The following is a 15010-nucleotide window of genomic DNA, read 5'->3' as shown; positions in this document are numbered from 1 at the left end:
TCCTGGGGGAAAGCCATATCCTAAATTTACATCAACAAAGAACTCACCACTACGAAGAGAGTCAGACATCTCCCACTAGATAAGGGCAGGAATTTCATATTGCATAGAAGGTCTTTATAATCTTATGTAAAAAGTCATTTATGCAATCAGAGAAACAGATTTACCAAAAAAAAAAAAAAAACAAAAGAAACCCATTAATTGGTCTCCTCACATTTTGGGAGTGCTTGTTGCAGAAAGATTAGAAGCTCAACAAAACAATTTCTGGCTTTGTTTTACTGAAAAAGGAAGGTGCATCAACCCCAGATTCTTATTACAATGAGTGTGAGGCAGTGGCTTTCAAATTTTCTTTGTTAAGTCTCAGCTGTAATCCTACACAAACCTGCAGATACACATAGCATTACCATAAATAAGACAAAAATATTAATTAAAATGTAGTTTAAAAAAGAAATCAACTGCCACTGGACAGAGTCCAAAAGTCTAATTTTGCTCTTCCCCAGTTTGCCATAAAAATGTCATAATTATTTTTAAAAAGGGATTTTGCTGATTCTTTTTTTGGAATAGTTTGAGAACAAGATCAGCAATATATTTACTGATTATTTTCTGAAGAGAAATAAAGTTTTTATAAATTTTTTGTCATGGTCTCCCTTTAAGGCCATGCTCATCATAAAGCCAGGTTCACCAAACTTGAGTAGAAAGACAGCTTGGTGTTAAAAATTGTAGGAGTTTGTTATTGCAGCTCAAAATCCCAGGCAGTCTAGGTCAGAGAACCTCTCTCAGGGTTGGAAATCAATGAGCCAGCAGTAACCAAAAGTTTTATCTTCTGTGGATGGATCTGCTCTTCCTGCAGTATCTGGCTCTCCAACATTATTCATCTGAAGTCAATGAAGTTCTCAATTTATTTCTAGCATGTCTGGCACTCCAGCACAAGGCAGCTGCTCCCAGGACTTCAGAACCCATTCCAATATTCTGATTTATAATCTGTTACAGGGTGACAGCCACAGGCACCTAAGCCACAGGCCTGGGGAGAAGAGAATCAAGAAAAATGGATTCTAGCTGAATCACCAGAAGGACTTTGCAGGAACAGCTGAAAATAAAAGCCTGACATTCATTCATTATTCCAGGACTTAGGACTGAGCTCAGGAGATATCTTAATGGTACAGAACAAGACAGATTCCTGTGAGTGAGATGAGCCTATTTTACTTTCTTTCACACCTGAAATTACCTGATGCTGCTTGTCAGTCCCTCACTAATGAATGTTTTATATTGAAATCATCCCCTCCTTGAGTAGCCAGTGATGACAGAACACTGCTCCTCTCCTCTGTGCTTTGGGGCAAGAGAATTTATGGGGTTTAGTTTCCATTTTTACCATACCCTTCAATACATTCAGACTGTATCACTGTGATTTTGCATATATAGAGAAAATCCAGCTGATTTCTGTCCAGCATGGGCTACATTTACATTAAAATTCCATGAATACTGGTGATGTATCTATGTGCTTAAATAGTCAAAGTTCATCTACTGATTACCCAAATATTGCCCCTGAGAGACATAATTACAGTCCCTCTACAACTGTGATTGCTTAAATTCACTTCCACTTCATACTGTGTCATTAGTCCACCCACTTGTCATACAGACATCTGAGAAATAATAAGGATAAACCAGATCCATTTGACAATGACAATTTTAATACAATCTCAGTGTTTCAATTAAAAGGGAACAGATATGGAGAATGTAGATAATTACAGCACATCCCCACAGGCACAAAGACTGCGAAAAAAATTACAAAATCCAAACAGTCAGTCAGCCTGATTCACATGCTGGCTTCTGCTTCTGTAAGCAGGCAGACCCCAGGCTGCCAAAGGCCTTTTGTGGTATCAAGGCAGTGACAATAATTCAAGAGGTAAAAAAGTGACCCTGTCAGGTAGGAAAGTTCCTTACAACCCCTGGTTCCCTGTATTTCACAGGTGCACTTGTGATCTTTGCATTGTCCTTCAGGCTTCTGGTACAAACAGCATGAATATCACAGATTATGCATTGATATATAAAGGAAATATAAATTATTGATGTGTTAAAGAACACATGTTCATTGGCTTTATGCAAAGCTTCAGACACAGCTTCTGAGAACAGCACAACATAAAATTTCAGTGGTGAGCACTGAAAGCCTGCCTGGGCTTCTTGGGGGTACATCAATCCTGACTTACAATTGTGAATTAAAGCAGTGGAATTATTCTCAGGCTTTGACATTTACAGGTGGAAAATAGGGGTAGATGAGGAGCCTAGATAGATAAAACATCCATCTTGGCAGCTATCCCTATAAATTTCCCTAGTGCCACTGATACTAAATGGACAGCTGGCAGTAGGAAGAGATGGAGGACAGCAGGACATCAATATAATACACTGTAATGTTTGAAATTTGAGTTATGATTTAGAATTTTTTTTAAATATCCTCTTATCAAGCTTTACTTTTAAAGACATTAAATAGTTTGGGACAATGTCATTATTAGGCATGAAATAGTTTGAGATGATGCCATTATTTTTAAACTATTTTTGTCTTGGCTTTGTCCTATAGTTAGTGGTTGCAAAATGTGCTAAGCCTAGGAAATGGTCCTGTGTTTTATGAAATACCCAAGCAGCACAAACATGAACTGTTCATCTCTCTGCCAGTGGAGTGAAGCTCTGTTTCACATCTGTGGTCCCCATTTTTCTCAGCTGGGGATCAAACATCCCACCTGGAAACACTCCCTTGACATCTACATAAGACTCACTTCAAAGGAAATGTGAGCAAAAAAGATGAATATCAAATAACCTTGTTCTTCTCTCAGAGCCAACATGTGGCACAGGCAACATATATTCAATATGCACAGCAACAATAATTATTTGAAAAAAAAAAAAAAATAGATTTGTCCTAAGTTGCATTTGAAGGTTTTAATTATCTGAGCATCTTCCTGCAGCAGTTTGCACACACTATAAATGCCAGATAGAGTTTACTGAACACAGATGATTGCACTTTGCAGAAGAGTTTCTTTCCATCTGGTTTCACTACCTAATTGCACATAGGCAGGTAGACTCAGAAAATGGGTGGCAGGAGGAGAGGAAGAGGAAATTCACTGGCTGAAAACACTGACACCCTGTGCACCCTGTGCACCCACAGACACCTCACTGCTTCACCCAATGCTTCATTTTCAGGCTGATTTTAAGAGAGCAAACAAGTATCTGACACAGCAACACACCTCTGGCTGGAGCACAGACCATGTTCTACTGAGGAACTCTTGCCTTCCAGGAATATTTATTTATTAATGCTGTGACTCTACTGAGAATTAAAACTGCTTTCTCCTGCTAATGTCTCTTTATATTAACCATGACAGATCTCTGCAGACAGTTTTCCAAAGTGGTATATATTGCATATTTCTAACTCCATGACAAAGTTTATCAGAGGGCAAAGAAAACACTGGAAGGTCAAGTAAAGAATAGAGTCTTTATGCCTGGTAAGTTATGAAGGTATGATTGATAAATACATATCTATTAATGGATGTGTACATAATGTGTAAGAAAACTGTCATTTCTTTACTCATTTCTCACATGTTATTTTATTTCAATCATGAAGAAGGCAGCATGTAAACTACTAAAATTATTATTGATTGCTCCTGTCAGTGTTCAGGAATGAAGGAAACCTTAGAAAACCCATATGAAGGTTATGCTGATACATTATAATCTGGTTTGTACAGTGAAGATGAGGTAATTTGTGTGAGCAATGCAAATTAGACTTGACTAAGATACTGGATGTTAATGTCACTTCTTGTAAAGTTAAAAAAAATCCACTTTAAATAGCATGAAAATGAGCAACCAGATATCCATATATACATAAAGCTAAAGACTTCCACAAAGTGTTTTTCAGGGTGATAATCAGATGTGCATTTTTTATGTTTTACTCAAGTTTTGACTCAGTTAGAGGTACAGGAGCAGGTATGAATGATACACCCTTGAAGAACAGTGACAGCAGCATGTTCCAGCCAGACATATGTCCTATCAATACTAGAAAAGACACAAAAGTTTGATGGGTGGGATTTCTTTTTTTTTTTTACTGTGTAGGAGCTAAATCAGCAGTACAACTAAAACTGCTCAAAGCACACATGAAGGATTAAATTACTGTGTGCCAAAAGAACTCAGTCCTTAATTGTAATATTCACTCCTTCACAGATCCAGAAGGAAGAAACTGAGCCAAGAATTTTGCATAGGCTAAAGAAAGTAGTCTACCAACACAATCCAAATACATTTTCTATTATCTCAGAGACATGAACTTAAAAATAACTGTGATGAGCTTCAGGTTTATTGAGCATCTCTGGGCACACAGAACTGACTGCCTTCTGCCACACCCTCGGATTTCAGATTCCCATCAAATCCCAGCCTTTGCCACAACCAGCAAGAATTTCCAAAGGGCAAAGGCACACAGGAACTCACCCTCGTGGTGTAAGCAGCCTCTGGGTCATCCTCCAGCACACGAGAGAGCCCAAAATCAGAGACTTTGCAGACCAGGTTGCTGTTGATGAGGATGTTGCGGGCGGCCAGGTCCCGGTGCACGTAGCCCATGTCCGACAGGTACTTCATGCCAGAGGCAATGCCCCTCAGCATCCCCACCAGCTGGATCACTGTGAACTGGGCATCATGCTTCTGCAAAACATTAAAATACCACCTCAGGGATTGCTCATGCTCCTCCTGGCACAGATTGTTTGGTAGGTGCCCTGGCAGCTGCTCAAATGAGGAGCTGGTGAGTCAGGCGCTGGGATTTAAATGCCACGTGTGGATCTCCCAGCCAGCTGGGGGAAGGGGACAGATTTGCAATTCAGATATGTCATCAGAGTTTTAATTTCCTAGATGGGACAGGTGTGAAAGCAGCACATAAATCCAAGTTGTGTGTGTGCTCCTGAGATTGGAGTGTCAGAACATTAGAGCAACAGATGTCCAACTTCCTTGGAAGGCCACAGGATTTTCTAGTGAAAATCCAAGCCTTCCCCAATGGCCTAATGAAAGTTTTCTATTACACAAGAAATTCATTTAACAAAAGCAAATGCTGATCTGAGTCTGTGGCTTTCAAATTCCACTACTTTTTAACTAATTTCTTAAAATTTTCCTCAACTTCAGGAACACAAAATATTGCTGAAACACATTATGACTTAGCCTAGAAACCATTAGCTAGATATATTTCTAATCACCTTCTTCTGGGCATAATTTTAAATCTCCCAACTCTTACTAATCCTGTTTGCTAACATCTACTTTTGATATTGATATATGGATATATAGACAATAGCACAGCATTTGTTGTAGTGCAGCTCTCAGATGAATTCCCCAGTGCTGTAAATGTATCCTCATGGGCAGCTCTCCAACTCCTCGTGCTGCTGCTTCTGGAATTTTATTAAATACAGGGGAGTTGGCTCTGCCATGTGAGGTGATCTGACATGAATCAGCCTGCCAGACTGATTGCATCCCTTTTTCATTTTTGATTACTGTTCTTGGGGGTGATATTAGCACTGTAAACATTGGACAAATATATGACATAGTGGACACTTAAAGAATCTCTCAGAATTCCCCTTCATGGAGAAATCAACTATTTTAAAAGTTTCTTAGCAGTTGTCTGTCCCTTTTTTATCAGAGCCAACACAAGAGAATTTTATATAGACTCTGGAAAAGATTTAGCTAAAAAACCAGAAGGTTTCTAACCATGAACATAATCAGATGTTCAGAGAGCCTTTCAATGGCAATGGGGAAAGCAAACTAAGTAGTTCCAAAAGGCATTCATAAAAAAGGTTATATGGCCTGAGTGGCCTGTGATATTAATGAGTCACAAGGTTCTTATCTATGTTTCCATACAAGAGTAGTAAAAAAAAAAATCACACTAAAATGAAAGAACAAGCTGAACAACTGTTCTGTGCAGTCAGAAATTATTCTCCTTTCCTCAGGGCTCTCTTCAAGGATTTCAAGCCTAAACAAAATATATATAGTTCAGTACAGAGATATTTCATTCAGCTATACTGACACATTATTTATATGCATTTTACATGCTCCAGTGGACACCATAACATATATAGTACATAGTGAAACTCAGGTTGACAATCTATCCCCTTTTGGGGTTAAATGTCTAGTTCAATGTTATGAATTTGGGGGATAATGTCATTCAACCGTGGCAGAACCAAAGCAGTCTCCCAGCCAAAGCTGAGTTTGCCCTAACAAATTAAAATTAAACCAGTGTTTCCCCCTCAGATGGGATTTCATTTCTCCTACACTCCTTGTTTTGCCACAAGTAAATCTTGGTGACACGGGGAGCATTCGAATTTTTTTAGGCTCACTACCAACTTTGACAGAAAACAAAGATAAATCAGCTACAGCATTAGTATGTCTAAGGTTGGAAAAAAAAAAAAAAAAAACAGGCCAGTAAACTTGGCTAGCTAAACATTTCTAACATCCTCAGGTATGGGGCTATTCTCTCAACTTTTCATTACAGATACAATTTCCACAAATCCATTCATTTTGAAAATCTCTTGCTTAGACGTAGAGGCTGCCAACCAAAAAGCATAACTGCATTGCAGTCATAATTGAGCCTCCAGAAAAACAGTCCTCATTTTTGTGTGCCAGAATGCTGTTTCATTTTGCTCCTTTTTGATAGATTTAACATACAAAAATTGTCCAACTTTTGGAATAATGCTTACTTCAAATGGACCAGCAGATCCTTACGTGGCTTTCTGAGCACATCATGATGCTCAAACCCAAATGAAAAGAAAGGAATAAAAAAAAAAAAAAAAAAAAGAGTGGCAGTAAACCCACAACAAGTCCAGAACAGAAGCCACTTCTGCCCCATTCAGTTTCCTGTTGCACTTACTCGTAGGAAGCTGTCCAAGGAACCATTCTCCATGTATTCAGTCACAATCATAACTGGTTTACCTGAAAATAGAGCACAGGGGTCAGGCTTTTCAAAGGAACACATTGGAACACAATCAGCAAATCCAAGCACTTCAGGAATGTGCCCAAACCTTCCTAACTCCAAGGATAATTTTTGCATTTAGAAAGGAGGCAAAAGCAAACTGAGGCTGGGTGCAGATAAAGGTGGGAAGGAAAGTGCTGAATAAACCTTTCTCTGGAAAGAGAAGCAGAGCTGTAAGATGGGCATTCCCTCCTTCCAGGCACTCCTTCCCTCCATGGGGGGATCCCTGACAGCACAAACCTGGACACAGCTGGGACCTGAACATGCTGCACCCACAGGACAATGGCAAACTTCTAAAGAAACAGCCCTTGGAAAGCTTTTAATATTTCCCAAACTCACCCAGCCATATTCAGACCAGTTTTTGAACCCATTCCTTTCACCCCAGGGCATTTTGTGACACAACCAAGATTTTATATGCTCTGACATGCTGGAGAGAAACTAATGCAAAAATTAATGTGATGATGGGGAAGTTTTCAGACCAAGGTCATTGCCCTGCTAATATTTTACTATGCTATGGACTTTATTATTTCATAATATTTACTAAAGCTTTGCTTGTTTTCTCTTTGTGGTAGAGAGAAAGGTGGGTAAGAGAATGAAGTTATTTAAGGAGATGAATTATTATTGCACATAAAATAGTGGAAGGCATCTGACCATAAAAGAGGGAGAAATGTCTGCATATTGTATAGTGGGCATGGTGAAATTTTAGCTTTTAAAATTGAACAGCATGAGGCTTGAAAAAGGTACTCAATTTAACTAAGAGCAAGAAAGCCATTAAAAAAGCCAAGTAAATGCTAACAACAACTTTTTGTTTGCTTGCTTTTCAAAAAATACATCTTCTACCAAATAGAAATCTTAGAAGAGAAACAGTAATTTCATAGAATGAGTTTAATACAAGAAGGACATTATGAATTAAAGCTTCAAATATCTTCTTTCTGAAATATAAATGATGTGTTACACTGTGGGAGTCACACTAACAAGTAATTGACTGTCATCCATTCACCAATAGGAAATATTGTATGCAAAATGTTAATTTTGAATGATGTAAGAGATGATACAGATATGAGATCTAACACTGTAGAAGCTCAAACAAAAAAGCTATTTATACTTAGTTTTGCCAGCCATAAAAGTGAAGTTAAAGAAAAAGTATTTATCTTGCACTCTGTGTCTAACATGAATTCAAAGGGATTTCTGCTAACACACAGAAGATGCTGCTGGACCTTTCAAGCACAGGGCTATCCAAAACTTTCTAAGATTAATCAATTTACTTTGCCCTGCACTTTGAAGCCAGGAGGCAGGTGCCTGGTTTCTGTAAAACTCAGGCCATTTTAGGAGACTTATCAGAAGAACTTAAACTAGAGCAAGAAATACATCTCCCAAATTATTGCAGGAGCATCTTCCTGCCTTGCTCACCCACACACCAAAAGCCTTCAGTGCAGGGTTTCCCTCTCATTCAGTTGGAAATGTGCCCATAATAAGGAGCACATGCTCTGAAGTTTTAAAAGAACCCTCTGCACCCATTTATCAAAGCACAGCCATTTATAAATGATAACAAGTTGTGTCAACAGCGTTGCCCTGGTTTATTATAATAGCAGGCTACAAATTGCTGTAAATTATTAGTAAACTAAGCAGAACATGTGTGTGGTTATTGAGACTGCTGCCTGTAGTGTGCCCAAGAGTGCAGGGCAGCAGCTGGGAAATGCAGGACAGAAATCCATGAGGAGCAGAGGAACAATTCTGCACTGGAGGTGAGGCTGGGAGCTTGATGTGGTGATTGATTTGTTAAAAAAAAAAAAATCCAAACAAAAAAAGTCCAAACTCACAAGATTCTTGTCCTTCTATCACCCTGCAGAATGTTTAATAGAACAAATAATTATATTTATTACTATATTCACTTTGTGCCATATACTTTTGCCCAGTGAAATGGAGACAAATAGCTCCAGATCAGATTTCTGAGCTCCTGTTCTGGAGCTGTGCCCCTGAGGTTCCATTGGCTTCAGCTGGGAATATTCAGAGTTTGCCCTCTCCCACATCAGTGTGTGGGCAGCTGGCACCCCTGATCTCCTCCCCAGCCCCCCAAAGCAGACAGCAGTGCTGTGAATGAACACACCTGAGTGGCAAACTCACTAAAAGTCACTTACACAGAATACAGAGAGAATCAGTAATGCACTTTCAAGAACAACACACAAATTCCTGCGTGTACAAAAATTAAATTATTGTCTCAGTGCTCTCCAGGAATAGAAAATGTAATAAATAGATTTTAGCTCAGCTGTGTGCAGACTGATGCTGGTGTTTCAAGTGATTTTGTGACTTCAAATCTTATTCTGACTGTACAAAACGTGTGTCACTACAAAGCAGGAGATAAAGCTCAATTTATGCAAGCAGACCTTTCCTAATAGGACTGTGAGACCTAAGATAAACAATAATTCTTTGTTATTGAAATCAGCAAAATAGACTTTCATGAATCACACACAGAGAAGGCATTGTTATTATTATAATTATGGCTCTTCATAACATACAGTGTTTTACATACCTTTCACTAGTGACTTTTTGACATATTCTGGTGGGGTTTTAATTTCTTATACTTTTCAGCAGTATACTGTGAAAGCTTTTCATACCCATCTCTGTGAAACTTTGAATCACACAATTAAAACCCAAAATTTCCTTAAAACTAATAAAACCATCTACTTAAACCCAAAGTATTTGGTATGTTTCTATCCAGTTAAACTAGAAACATCCTCAGCAAATTCCAAGCTTATGGCAAAGAGCTGCTTTGACAGCAGGGAACAAGGAAATATCCTACCAATTTTTCCTCTCCTCTGAAAAATCTTACATGGAGGTTTCAGTTAAATTTTTTTGTCCCAAAAAGAGAACGTGATTTGTTATTATAAGCAAAGACCAAGAATATGATTTAACAAAAACAAACAAACAAAACTCAAAAAAACCCATCAAAATAAAAAAGCTCCAACCAATCCCATAACAAAAGCACCCTAGGGCAGATTTAGAGAAGGCATTTAAGTAAATATACATATAAGGACAGAGATAAAACTAACTTTACTACTGACAGATTAAATCCTCAAAAATTCTTCTTTGAGATTTTAACCAAGATGTTTGAATTCTGGAGTTTTCAAATGCCTTGTGCTGGTACATATTGAATATCCCATGGATTATTTCCACTCTAGGAAAAAAGTTTGGCCTTATTTAATAATTCACTAGAACCCACTGTTGTCCCAGGTAGGCTGTTCATTAATGAGTGCTAATGACAAGTCTCAGCACATTAGACTCCACAATCCTTACCAGATCATCACCCAGTGCTCTTGGCCCTTTTAGAGCCACTTGTCACTCTGGAGTTTATTAAAGCTTCCAATGTATTATTGAGCTTTTTGCAGAGCAAAAACGGATGCTTAATTTATAATTCACTCTTGCCCTCCTTTGGCTGATCAGCAGATCAGAGAATGGATTAGGCTGGAAGGCAGCTCCATGACACTTCCCATGCACAGATGTCCCTGCCATTCCTTACTTTTAGTGACAACTCCCTCCAGTCTGATGATGTTGGGGTGGTCAAACTGGCCCATGATGCTGGCTTCTCCCAGGAAGTCCCTCCTCTGCTTCTCTGTGTAGCCAACCTTCAGGGTTTTGATGGCCACTGAAATTTCCTTTTTGGAAGGCAGCTTCAGGCGCCCACTGCACACTTCTCCAAATTCTCCTAAAAAAGGGAGTGGAAAAGTGACAAAAGCTGAAATGTGGTTATTTTGTAGGGATTCAACAAGGAAGAATCAAAAAATCCCCTGGAATGTGATGTATACTTGTTTATCCTTTTGCAATATGCAAGAGCAGAGCACAAGGTAAACCATCTCTGCATTCAAAAGAGGGATTATTAAACATGTAGAAAACTGTTGGAAGAAGACACCTCACTTGAAAATTTTTTTCAGTTAGTAAAATGTTACACAAATCACATAAAGAAGTTTCAATGTATTGTTATTTGAGAAGCAACTGATTTCAAAGTCCCTTTTCAGCTTTCTTTTCTGACTATTTTTTTTTAGACAGCCAAGTTAATCAAAAAAAGCCTGAATAAATGTGTGGTAGGGCAATGAACTTTCTCTGTTGCTAACCCAGGCTAGATTTGAGTCAACAACATAGAAATGAGTGTTACCATATCTTAGCACCAGCTGCTTCATCCTCTAGGCATAGAACTTTGCTATCAAGGTAATAACCACTAAAAGGAAGATATATCTTTATGGACAAACATATTGCTAAAAAGCACTGACATTACACCCTTTGATTCTAACACTGTTTGTATTTCAGGCTGCCAAGACAGGCAGCAGCTCAGAAAACACATTTTAAAAGCCACTACTAGGAACTAATGGGAGTTGAGACTTAATTAAAAGCATTCAACTTCTGCAAGCCCAAATGACCATTATACTTTACCAAGAGTTCAAACACCAACCCCAGCTCAATACTGTCAGAGCACCACAAAATAGGAAGACCAAAGCACATCTTGAAAACAGAAGGAAGGGGGAAAAAAAGGCTTGAAATAAATCTTGTAGTGCCCAGCTTCCAACTCCATTTTCTTGATGTTTTAATGATCCAAAAAGCTATAACAAGCTAAGCTCTTAGAACTATTTTACAGTTACTGTCCATGGAGACTTCAGCTATGATTTCAGGCAGCAGCCCAGCAATCAATCCTTCATTTTAAAGCTGGAATTGTGTATCTGATATTTGTTTAACTTCTGGGAAGGAAAAGGTTATGGGTAATGTCCATCAACACAGCCCCATTTAGCCATGGCTGAACAATCCAGAACCTCAGTGATTAATCAGATCCCAAAAGTACCTCAAGGCCAGCAGATGCTGCAAGAGAATAAAAGATGGGCTCTTTCTAGCAATGGAGTTTGCTGCTGTCTATGGAAATAAAGCAGGTTTACTTTCTTGGAAAATTATTTAATTGGAAGGAGCTCCCCAGGCAGCCCAACTACATTAGCCTATGATTTTTTATATCCAGGGCAGTGTGGATGCTAAAAACATTTATCTGGTCAACACCCATAATGATCCATTCAGCTACTACAATTTTTTCCAATTATTACTATATGATCAGTAAGAAATGGACTGGGAATCACCAGACTGTTGAGGAGGAACAAGGGCTTGTGTTTGAGTGGAAAACCTGGCACTGGCAGTAAGATATGAGGATGATGGCTCTTCACACAAAGAAGCATTTGTTTTTAATGACACCACACACATAAAGACAGTAGAACCTGCCCTGCAGACTGGTGTGCCTATTCACATGTGGAAAGCTGACAGGGATTATTTAGGAGGGTTGCTCATGGCACTAAGATCTCTCTCCAGGAGGATATCCTAATTTCTTTCTAAATAGGCTAGTTAGTACATCAGAGGCTGGTGTTTGCTGTGCATTTAGACCCAGGGGAACAGTAAATGAAGATTCTGTGAAATCAGCTAGTCCATTCACTTTGCTGCATTTTAAATCAGAAAACTAACTCAAATTTGGAGAGGCACCAAAGCTCAATATTTCATAAACCTTGGGAACATCAGCAATGTTCTAGCCTTCACTGGGACACTGCAAACCTTCACAGTGAGTTCACAGACAGGTGGCCCCAGAATTCTGTGAATAATTTGATCAACAAATGTTGAGCTACAAGTATATTTCAACTTTGGAAGAAAAGCAAATATTGCTTTCTTGTTCAGCAAAGCACATGGTAAATCTACCCCAAATCAAATAAGTACTTTCTGTAGTATTCTCCTACTGCCCAGTTGGATTTAAACTTCTGAAGTGGTTTGTTGAACTGAATCCATAAAAATAAGTGAGTTATTTTAAAAGAAAAAATTGCTGCAAAGAAAAATCTGAAAAAGTGGCTTCTGACCTCAATTTTCTTATGCTTAGCCTCCCACTAAAATCCCTTGTGTTTTTCTTGAGGTTCTTTTGGATAAGAATATTTCCTTATTGCATTTGTGTATGTTTTCAAAGCTGTATAAGCTCTGAAAGCCCTCTCTCTCTTCTCAGAGACTTCTGGCCAGAGCTGTGAAAAACTGCTGGGAGCACTTGAGAATGCTGAGATTGCTTCCCTGACTTGAAGGTCTCCCTGCTTACATCACACTCAGGGCAGCTAAATGAGTCCCTTCTTCTCAAATCCCTTTCTTGTAATTTCATTCACACTTGCCTTGCAAAGGACAAGGGCAGGAGGAGACCAAGCCATCCACTCAAACAAGTCATTGACTCAGTAAGAGGCAGGAAATGCCTCTCTGGTTTTGGGGAGAAGTGTTCCTGAAGGAGCTGCCTCAGAGGCACTCAGGGTAAAAGCCACCATGTGCTCAGGGTGGTGGCAGTGTAAAGTGATGCCACAAACTCATCTTGGAAGCTCCCAGCACCCTGTGGCCTGATTTTCATCTGTTCTTCCCTTCCTGCCTCTTCCTGCTGGCATCTCAAGCCAGTGCTAAGAGGAAATGTTAACCATAATGATTTATGTACTCCAGACTACATTAATTGAGTTATGGTGCCCAAAAAAAGGTGTTATTAGAGCTTGAGTGCATGTTTTAATGTAAAAGTTTGCAGGAATCCTCTGCCACTTAGCTCAGTGGGGCTGAGCAGGGTGCTGATAATGCCAAGGTCCAGGAGTTGGACTCCACAATCCTTGGGGGTCCCTTCCAGCCCAGAATAATTTGTGATTCTCACTGCACTGGAGCAAAGAGACATTTGAAACACCTGTCTCCTTTAGGGCATAGCCCTATTTTGGAGCCTCTCAAAATTTTTCCTCTGTTTTCAGAGGCCACATTTGACAAATTTTGGTTTACTTCTTACTCTGCTGTGTCTTGACTAGAAATAGGTCAGAACAACCAAAATGCAAATGGTGTGATCCTTAGGAACTCCTTTTCTAGATTCACATACTGCATACAGCCCAAATTTAGAGAGCTTGCATTTGTGAGGCTCCTGAAAGCTTTACAAGGAAACACACTGCTCCTGGACTTAAATTTAGAATAATCCTCCTTCTCCATGCCCACACAAATTCCCTGCTGTGTGCAGCAAGCAGAGCTTTGTTGTCTTGACTGAAGATGATGGAGAACAGTGCACTCTTGTGGGGCAAAATTAAAACCAGCAAGGAACATGGATTCCACCTTTCCATAAAATAACTTCAAACTAAGAACAGTTGAGTAGGACAGGATGTAAACTGTTCCTTTTTTTTTGTTGGGTGATTCAGGAGATGCACTAAGTGCAGTACCCTGGGTTCTAAACTTTTTCCAGCTGAAAAACTTTTGCTGTGCACTCAGAGTCTGTCCCTCTCACATCTCATGGTTTTAATTCAAACTGTATGCTTAGAAAAAGCCAAAAAAATCAATAATAAAGGAACAGGTATTTTTCAGTGGATTAAAAACCAATAGTGCTCCTCATAGGTGCTTTAATATAGGAGGAAAGGTAACAGTCCATGATCTTCTGTCTCAATGAGACAATCTGCCACTTCAAGGAGGAGGCACACATTCTATCAGGAGCTACAAGCTCCATTGCAATACTCAGTGTAATGAGAATTTCTGTAATCTGGCTCCTCTGTTACAAAATCTGATCATTTCACCAGCTTGTTTCCTGTAAATCCAACAATCTGTGGCATCTTTATGGCTCAGACAATCAGCTATTGGACAGACAACCCTTTCCTCTTAAATCAATAATTCAAATCCAAAGCAGTGACCAAAATCAATCCAACAGTCAAAGGTCACTGCAGCCTGATGGATGTGTGGTGACTGCTATGAAATGAGTTTGTGGTTTCACCCAAGGCATAATAGTCAAGAGTCCTTTTATGGGGAAAAAGAAAGAAAAGAGAAAACATCTTCACAGTTGATAACACTTTCTGTGCTGTGGTGACAGATTTTAAAGAGGAACATAGAAGTGAGGCTGAACTTTTCCCTTCCAACAGTGGTGGACTCAAATATGGGCTTGGTGTCCTTTGAAAAGCTGTCTTGCTGTCTCCTTTCTTTGAAGAAAAAAAAAAAAAAAAAAAGAAATATAAAACTGTGTGCCCTTAACTTTGCACTGAAATCAGC

General features: G+C 39.1%; 1 protein-coding gene across 2 annotated transcripts in view; it reads right to left on the bottom strand.

Moving 5' to 3' along the window:
- The window catches only part of EPHA3 (EPH receptor A3), a 168185-nt gene that overhangs the window by 19931 nt on the left and 133244 nt on the right, over window positions 1–15010 (bottom strand). For both annotated transcript variants that reach the window (XM_079321373.1, XM_079321374.1), the window contains exons 11-13: window positions 10491–10676; window positions 6872–6933; window positions 4459–4668 (exon numbers count right to left, since the gene is read on the bottom strand). In XM_079321373.1, coding sequence (XP_079177499.1) covers window positions 4459–4668; window positions 6872–6933; window positions 10491–10676 — 458 coding nt within the window. The remainder of the gene's footprint in view (window positions 1–4458; window positions 4669–6871; window positions 6934–10490; window positions 10677–15010) is intronic.

This window comes from Erithacus rubecula (genome assembly GCF_903797595.1).
Source record: "Erithacus rubecula genome assembly, chromosome: 1".
Taxonomy (NCBI): domain Eukaryota; kingdom Metazoa; phylum Chordata; class Aves; order Passeriformes; family Muscicapidae; genus Erithacus; species Erithacus rubecula.
This window is presented reverse-complemented; position numbering and strand designations above follow the sequence as displayed.